The sequence below is a fragment of the Nicotiana tabacum genome, chromosome 5, assembly GCF_000715075.1.
Source record: "Nicotiana tabacum cultivar K326 chromosome 5, ASM71507v2, whole genome shotgun sequence".
Classification (NCBI taxonomy): Eukaryota; Viridiplantae; Streptophyta; class Magnoliopsida; order Solanales; family Solanaceae; genus Nicotiana; species Nicotiana tabacum.
Genome location: NC_134084.1, coordinates 110,962,162 through 110,970,861, shown reverse-complemented (window position 1 = coordinate 110,970,861; position 8,700 = coordinate 110,962,162). Strand labels below are relative to the sequence as shown.

The window sequence follows — 8,700 nt, the reverse complement described above, 5'->3', positions numbered from 1 at the left end:
CCAAGTTTTTCACGACTTGTTCAAGATTATATTATTTTCTTTGTTCTATGTGGAATTAAGCTTCTTCAATGAGAGACTCCTAGAAGCATCTGAAAATTTCTTACACCTTTCCCTTGTCAAATGCACAAAGTAAAAATATTTTTCTTATATGAAATCATAGAAAATATAAATTAAAATAAAATATTTCTCCTAAAGTACAATAGTAGCATCTTTCTTGATTAATGACAAAGTCAATAAAATATTAAGTAGTTTAATATAGGAATAAACTAAAAGAAGTTGTATACCTTGTACCATAAAATGCTTTGGTATATGCCGAAACGAAAAAGACATCTGAAACATAAAAAACAAGTTTTCACATTCCTCACTTTTATTTTTATTTTATTTTTGTTATCTTTCTTTTTCAGATAAAAACGAAGAATCTAAAGCTTGAAAAAAAGAGATTGTTGGGGCTATGTTTTTGAAGAATTACTACGAGAGGAATAGGAAAAGCTGAAAAACAATAAAAATAATGGGACAGTCAGATATGCTCATTCACTCCTTATGGTTTATTATTTTCCCATTCCTCATGAGAATACTTTAGTCCCACTTCATTTTCTGTATTTCATCTCCTTCAAACTTGTAGTTTATCAAGTTTTCAAAGTATGTTTTATTTAATTTAAGAAAATTTCAATAATCACCCGAACTTTTCTACATTGAACAATTCCTCCCTTCTATTCATATCAATACTCGTTCTTTCTAGCTAGTTCCCCATTTAGGAAATTTCAAAAACTATTCCTCAAATTTCCATAAGAAGATATAGTTCCTTTTGTGACACAACTGTTTCCAAGTAGTAAAACAAAGTCGGACACCGAATAGAACAAGTCTATCATTGTACTTGACACCACCAAATGGCATTTCCTCTTTATAGCTGGCCTCTTCATTCTTCCTCTTATATTTACTTCACTCCTTACTCTTCCCACCAATTCCTTTTTTCCTTCTCCACAAGGAATTATGGAACATTGAGCTATTGTAATCACAAACTCTGTACTACACTTTCTTTTGTCACGCCTAATTATTTATAATCTTGTTCAACTTTTTACGAGCACGTATAAAGTGATCATCGAAGAAAATGGATCGACTATTAAGCTTAGAACCAACAAATCTGGTGACGATAAGATTTGAACCAGGTCAGAAGTGTTCAGGGGAGTTAACTCTCCGGAACGTTATGTACACCATGCCAGTGGCTTTCCGACTACAGCCAGTGAACAAGACACGTTACTCGATCCGTCCTCAATCGGGTATCATCTCTCCATTAACCACAATCACCTTAGAGATCATTTACCATCTCCCTCCAAACACAACTCTCCCTAACTCTTTCCCTCACTCTGATGATTCATTCCTCTTACGTAGTGTTGTTGCCCCTGGAGCTGCTATAAATAAGGACCCTTGTTCCACTTTAGACATGGTCCCAAGTGATTGGTTCACAACTAAGAAAAAACAAGTTTTCATTGATAGTGCTATTAAAATCATGTTTGTTGGTTCACCTGTATTGTGTTATCTTGTAAAAAAAGGTTATATGGATGAAATTAGGGAAGTATTAGAAAAAAGTGACCCTAATTGGAAACCAGTTGATTCAGTTGACTTTGAAGGTCAAACTTTACTTCATTTAGCTATTTCACAAAGCAGGCCTGATCTTGTACAATTGTTACTTGAATTTGGACCTAATATTGAGGCCCATAGTAAATCATGTTCAAGACCACTTGAAACAGCAGCAGCAACAGGAGAATCACTAATTGTTGAACTCTTATTAGCTAAAAAAGCAAGCACAGAAAAAACAGAGTTCTCTGCTTCTGGCCCAATACATTTAGCAGCAGGAAATGGTCATTTGGAAGTAGTAAAACTGCTTCTACTCAAAGGGGCTAATGTGAATGCACTAACAAAAGACGGGAACACGGCTTTGCACCTCGCTGTTGAAGAACGAAGGAGAGATTGTGCGCGTCTTTTGTTGGCGAATGGTGCTGGAGCTGATGTGCGGAATGCTAGGAATGGTGACACGCCTTTGCATATTGCTTCTGGTTCGGGAGATGAACAGATGGTTCGGGTTTTACTTCAAAAGGGAGCTGAGAAGAATATACGTAACAAGTATGGCAAAACGGCTTATGATGTTGCTGCTGAACATGGCCATAACAAGCTCTTTGACGCCCTCCGTTTAGGTATCAGATTTTAATTAACTCAAATTTTTTTTTTTACTCCACCTATATATAGTACATACCCACATTTTCACATTAAAAAAATATCTAAAAATAGCTACTATATATTACTCCTAGCAAATAATTTTAATTATATACATGGATCGTATAAAGAATTTTTACACTAAAAGTATATTTAACATGTAACTGTAACAAGTGATCTATCTCATTTCTCAGGCTAGTAATCCATCTTATTATATACTGATGTTACGTTCTTTAGTTATCTAGTGTATAAAGAAGTTCAACTTATGCACTTTCAGTGGATCTTTTTTTTTTTTTTTTGCATTATCAAGTCAAGATAACTTAAAATGACAATTGTTAGCAGTAGACATAATTTGATAATCTAAAAAATAAAGTAAATAACCCGATGTAACCAGTTAAAACATTTTTAGCACAAAAATTCTTTAGTGTCCATGCATATGACTTAAATCGTAAAAAATGTATTGCACCCATTGACTCTAAAAAATGACGATGACAACAACAATAATAATTATAATAATAGATTGCACTCATAGGCTCTAATTTCTTGATTTGCCACTGTAGGGGACAGCCTATGTGTGGCGGCTAGAAAAGGAGAGGTAAGAACCATACAAAGGCTGCTAGAGAATGGAGCTAACATAAATGGACGTGACCAACACGGTTGGACTGCATTGCACAGGGCATGTTTCAAAGGAAGAATAGAAGCTGTAAAGGCATTAATAGACCATGGAATTGATGTAAATGCAAGGGATGAAGATGGATACAGTGGATTGCACTGTGCAGTGGAATCTGGTCATGTTGATGTAGCCGAGTTGCTAATTAAAAAAGGTGCAGACATTGAGTCAAGAACTAGTAAAGGGATTACTGCATTGCAAATTGCAGAGTCACTTCATTATTCTGGTCTCACTAGAGTACTCATGCAAGGAAGTGTAGTTAAAGAACAAGTTGGGACAATGGAGATAAATTTTGTGAAATCATCTGGGAAAATGGCTGTTAAAGATATAGAAATTGGGAATGTCAAGAAAAGATCTATTAATAAATCAAGAGTTCGGAGGAGTAGCTTTGATAGAACTGTTCCATTGGCTGTTGTGTGATAAATTCTTGAAGCTAAATGAACTGAAAATTCCATTATTTGTTGAGGAAAGAATGTTTCATTCTCTTGTTGATTTGGGCGATCGGAGTAGATATTATATAAAAGAACAGCTGAGTGCACTAAAATCTATTATGTGTAAAATTGTCAGATTCGTCCAGTCATCAGTAGTAAGTTATTAGGTTTTAATAATTGTAGTTTCTCTATTCCAACGCCAATATCTTCCACTTTTCGCCTATTGTTGTTGTATCTGCTTGTTGGATGGTTGTTACTTATTATATTGTATCGTATTGTTACTTTAAATACAATATTTATTTTGATTGTTACTTAAATTTTATTGAATCGTATCATTAAATCCGTCATTAAGTGACGATTAAAAATGTCATTTTATGTAACAACCGACTTGATGTGGTCGCATAATTACTATTGTGACCCACAAAGCTGACGTGGGAGACACATCAAATGCCACAGTGGACGCACTACAAAAAAACGAGTAAATTGCGGAGGTTTATTTGCAATTTGCATAATTTTGCGGCAATTTATTAGACCCCACAATATTATACAATTTACGAGGAATATAAACTTCTGCAACCCTAAAATAATAGCGCATAATTTATTTTACACTCCCTCCTTTTCCTCCCAACCTTTTCGGTCTAGAAACTTCTGCCTTTCACAGATACTTCATAGACTCTTTCTCTCTCCGCATGAAGTCTTTGAATTGAAATTCTCTCTATGCAATATTTAGGGATTATGCAAGCTTGAAGAAACATGATTTGATAAAACCAGAACGTGTTTACTTGTCAAAAAAAAGGTCAGAGTCACATTAATTTTGCTTGAATCTTGACGAATAGAGGAAGTTCTGTTCATCAAAGAAATCTTACAAGTTTTACAGTGGAAAGAATCACATAATAGCCAAGCAAACCACTTATCAAACACAAAGGTTATTCCCGGTTCTTCCTATTTGTATTTTGGCTTTGGATTCATTATTAATTTATGTTAGATGCTTTTGGATTCAGCCACTAAATCCTCTCACTTACCATTTTATCCAGATGAAACCTAGCAATTTTGCTGTTGTGAATAGTTTAATCGTGAAGTTGAAGGGCAATTCTTATATATCCCCAAAAGAAAAAAAAACTGCCCTATTAGGATCTTAACCATGATTAGGATAATGAATATTTTCATACATTTTCCCAATTACTACTTGTGTTAGATGCCTTTTGATTTGTTACCAAAATTTTCCTTTCTTCATTATTAATTGAAGTATTTTTTTAATAGTTGTGAATAATTTTAAAAGTATATATGCACTTTTGTACATGCACGTATGGTAAATCGTAAGAGAAGTTTTCTTTTTTTACTTATTCTTTGCTAAATATTGGTTAACTTTGCTGAAATTCTAAGGATTTGAAATGTAGTACTTTTTTTCTTACAATCACTATGCATTTTTTTCTTACTTTTGGTTGATCCTTAAAAAATCTAAAACCACACTTACTATTTAGAGTTTTGACATTGAAATTACCCTATTTGTGTAGGTATAATGTTTTAAAGTTGGCCAGGTCCTTATACTGTTCAGAATTTCTTTTTTACTTTTTTTTTTCTTTTTTTCTTTTATTGTTTTAGGTAAGTAATTTAGAAAATTTGGATTACATGATGGAAAATCTGTTCCAGGCTAGTTTCTTCTATTTCTGGGTTTTTGAATTTGATTATAGGCACAAAATTTTGCTTAACATCTAAGAATCATTCACTTTTACTTTTCTCTCATGGAGTTTGATTTGAAAAATAAAAACTGAATCTGACGTTCTCTATATTTGTAATTCTGCTTTATTTTAGTTTTGTAACGACCCAACCGGTCATTTCATGTATCATATCCCCTCTTTCCCCGTTTCTGCTTCTTCATGTGTTGTTCAGTTGTATTTCACCATATCATGTTGGTTGTGTTATGTTCGGAGTGGTCTTAGAGTGGGATGAGACACTTAGTTTCTTATTTAGAAGCTTAAGTTGGAAAAGTCATCCGGATGTTGACTTATGAGTAGAAGGTCTTGGATGTGAATTCTGATGGTTCGGATAGCTTTGTTAGGTGATTTTGGACTTATGAGCGTGTTCAGAATGTATTTTGGAGGTCTGTGATATATTTAGACTTGAATTGGCGAAATTGGAAATTGGCGTTTTTTGGTCGGCAGTGAAAATTTTGATATAGGGGTCAGAATAGAATTCCGAAAATTGGAATAGGTCCGTTGTGTTATTTGTGATGTGTGCGCAAAATTTCAGGTCATTCGGATGTAGTTTGATAGGTTTTGTATCATTTGCGGAATTCGAAAGTTTTGAAATCCTTAGGCTTGAATTCGAGGTCGATTTGGTGTTTCGATGTTGTTTTGAGTGTTCCGAAGGTTGGAATAAGTTGGAATGGTGTTATGTGACTTGTTTGTATTTTTGGTTGAGGTCCCGGGGGTCCTCGGAATGATTTCGAAAAGTTTGAACTTGAGAAATTGCAGCTGGTGCTGCTGCCTCTGTCATATCTACACCTGCGGATTGACGATCGCAGGTGCGAGCTCCGCAAGAGTGAAAAAAGCCGCAGGTGCGTGGAGGACCGCAAGTGCGGCTTGGTGAACGACATCTGCGATGCCGCAGGAGCGGTAAGGCGACCGTATATGCGAGGGTTGTAATGTTAAGTGAAATCTGCAAAAGCGGATATATTTCCGCAGAAGTGGAAGCGCAGGTGCGCTTATGGGATCGCAGGTGCGGAATCCTTGGGGCAGAAAGTATATAAGCTCCCTTTCGTGAATTTCAATTATTTTTCCATCATTTTTGGACGATTTTAGGCTTCAAGCTGTGATTTCAAGAGAGAATCAAGTGTTTTCAGAGAGGTAAGCTACTTGGGTCTTGTATCTTATGTTTATGGTTATTATTCCATTGTTTAATTATGAAATTAGTGGGAAAATTTGAGAAGAAATTGGGAGACTAGGGCTTGAAATTGGAGAGTTTAAATTGGGGATTTGAGGGGTCATTTGAGGTTCAATTTTGATGATTTTGGTATGTATAGACTCGTGAGAGGATAATGATTCTAGTGTTGTGATTTTTATCGAATTTCGAGACGTGAGCCCGGGGGTCGGGTTTGGCCAATTTCGAGAATTTTGATTTAATTTGATAATTTTTGTGTAGGCTTTGTTCCTTTGGCATGTATTGATGATATCATTCTAATTTTGGATAGATTCGGGGCGATTCGAGGCCTAGTCGAGAGGCAAGGGCATTGCGGAGTAGATTTTCGTCTGGTTGGAGGTAAGTAACGATTGTAAATCTAGACCTGAGGGTATAAAACCTCAGAATTTTGTACTATTTTGATAAATAAGGTGACGCACATACTAGGTGACGAGCGTGCACTTGCAAAGATTGTGACTTGGTCCGTCCCATGACAACTGTATAGTTGCATATTTCAATAAACTCTATATGATATCTATGTGTTTACAAATAAATTTGTTAACTTGGGCTGAATGCCATGTTTGGGGCCTTGTGTCGTACTGTTTGGACCCTCAAGTGATATTTTACTACTATCATCACACCGTTTGGATTCGAAAGCATATCCTTAGTCATGATTTTTATTTGTTTATTGTTTGATTCAGTTTCATTACTCTACTTTTAAATATATAAAAACTGTTTGGGCTGAGTTCCCTGATTTTTTTACTGAAATGCCCGAATGGCTGTGAGGTTGATGACTGAGAGAGGGCGAGGGCCTAATGGTGAGGATTATATATTTATGGATCGGGTTGCACGCCTCAGGTATATATATATATATATATGTGTGTGTGTGTGTGTGTGTGTGTGTGTGTGTGTATTTGTATTCACGCCGCAGCGATATAGCACTGGGGATGTAGGAGCCCCTCCGGAGTCTGCACATCCCCAGTGAGTGCAGTCGACTATATATTTATGGATCGGGCTGCACGCCGCAACAGTTATTGTGAGATATCTATTGAGCGGGCGTGCTGAGTGTGAGTGTTGGTTGATGAGAATTGAGTCACGAGTGACTGAGAGGCTTGTCGAGGGTCTTGTTTATGAAATTAATATTTTCACTCTTCTTTTATACTGAGCCTCTATTGAAAATGTTGAACAAATGCTTTAAATAACTTTCATTGAAATGAAATTCAAATGTTATAACTCCAGTACGTCAGGAACCATCAGAAAAAGAAAGACTATCCTAGAAAAAATTGTATAACTTGGGCCTCAAAAAGCGATCGGAAAGCGAAGCCCTTCCTTCCAATCCAAGCCGGCGGTGGCTAAGAAGCTTGATCACTTTGTTGAATAAAGCAAGTTGACGTGATGATCGAATCTGGGTGAAGTGTCGCTACTTGGCCCAGCGCTCTGAAAAGACAAATTGCCAATCTTTTCTTTCATCTCGGGAGAAATACGATCGGGAGAAATCCGTTGCTTGTTCCTTTCGTGACTCAAACAGCCGGTTTGCGAGATGTTCGAAATTTAATTACCGATTTGATCTTGCTATTCCCACTGAGGTTTTTATGTTATGAATTGTATATAATTTTAAATGCTCGTCACTTCACTCAGCCTTTATTTATAATTGTTACTTACTGAGTTGGCGTACTCACGTTACTCCCTGCGCCTTCTGTGCAGATCCAAGCGCCAGAGCATCCCAGTGAGAGCTGATCTTTCCTTTAGAGCATTTTCAGAGTTAGCAAGCTAGCTGCACGGTGTCCGCAGCCTTGCCTTTCTCTTTCCTATCTATTAGTATTTATTTTTATCAGACTCATCTTGTATTGAGCATGCAGTGTCAGATTGTATTTTAGTGACTCATGACTAGTGACACCGGGGTCGGGCAGTGTTTGATGTTTTGCATATTTGTTTCCGCTTGTTTTGAAATGTTTTAAATGAAAGATTTGTGATAATATCTGATTAGTAAATGAATTAAGAAAAAGACATGTTTTACGTTATAATTGTCGAATCGACTTGCCTAGTACTGCGAGCGGCGCCACCACAACCGAGGTGATTTAGGGTCGTGACAAGTTTTCAATTTGTCAAATATTTTTCCGTTTCGAGTTTAATTTTTGTTGTTTTGATCAAATAGGACAGGGAGACTGATTTATCGAAAAATATAGTAGAAGATTTTGGAATTCTATCGATATCAGAGGTAAGAAATTTATTTTTGTATATTCCAATACTATTATTCACTTCTTCCACATATAGCAGAACCGAGAATCTATTGGAAATAGTCTCTCTATCCTCACAAGGTAGGGGTAAGATCTACGTACACACCACCCTCCCCAGACCCCACAGTGTGAGATAATACTGGGTATATTGTTGTTGTTGTTCTACAGATAGTAGAAGATTTTGTACGTTTCAATTTATTTTTAAGTATTTTTTGTTCTTTCAAGTTGTTTAGTAATGTGTACGTCTTTAGTT

The 8,700-nt window shown here is 36.1% G+C and overlaps 1 protein-coding gene and 1 long non-coding RNA gene across 2 annotated transcripts; both read left to right on the top strand.

Moving 5' to 3' along the window:
• Positions 1–866: 866 nt before the first annotated feature.
• Positions 867–3,634, top strand: LOC107772479 (protein VAPYRIN-like). The gene is made up of 2 exons (XM_016591985.2): positions 867–2,192; positions 2,772–3,634. Exons 1-2 carry the CDS (start codon positions 1,109–1,111, stop codon positions 3,299–3,301), a joined length of 1,614 nt encoding a protein of 537 aa, XP_016447471.2. The 5' UTR covers positions 867–1,108; the 3' UTR covers positions 3,302–3,634.
• A 275-nt stretch (positions 3,635–3,909) lies between these two features.
• On the top strand, positions 3,910–8,215 carry LOC107772480 (uncharacterized). The gene is made up of 3 exons (XR_012709706.1): positions 3,910–4,237; positions 6,503–6,570; positions 7,915–8,215. It is a non-coding gene; the product is annotated as an uncharacterized LOC107772480 (long non-coding RNA).
• The last annotated feature ends 485 nt before the right edge of the window (positions 8,216–8,700 follow it).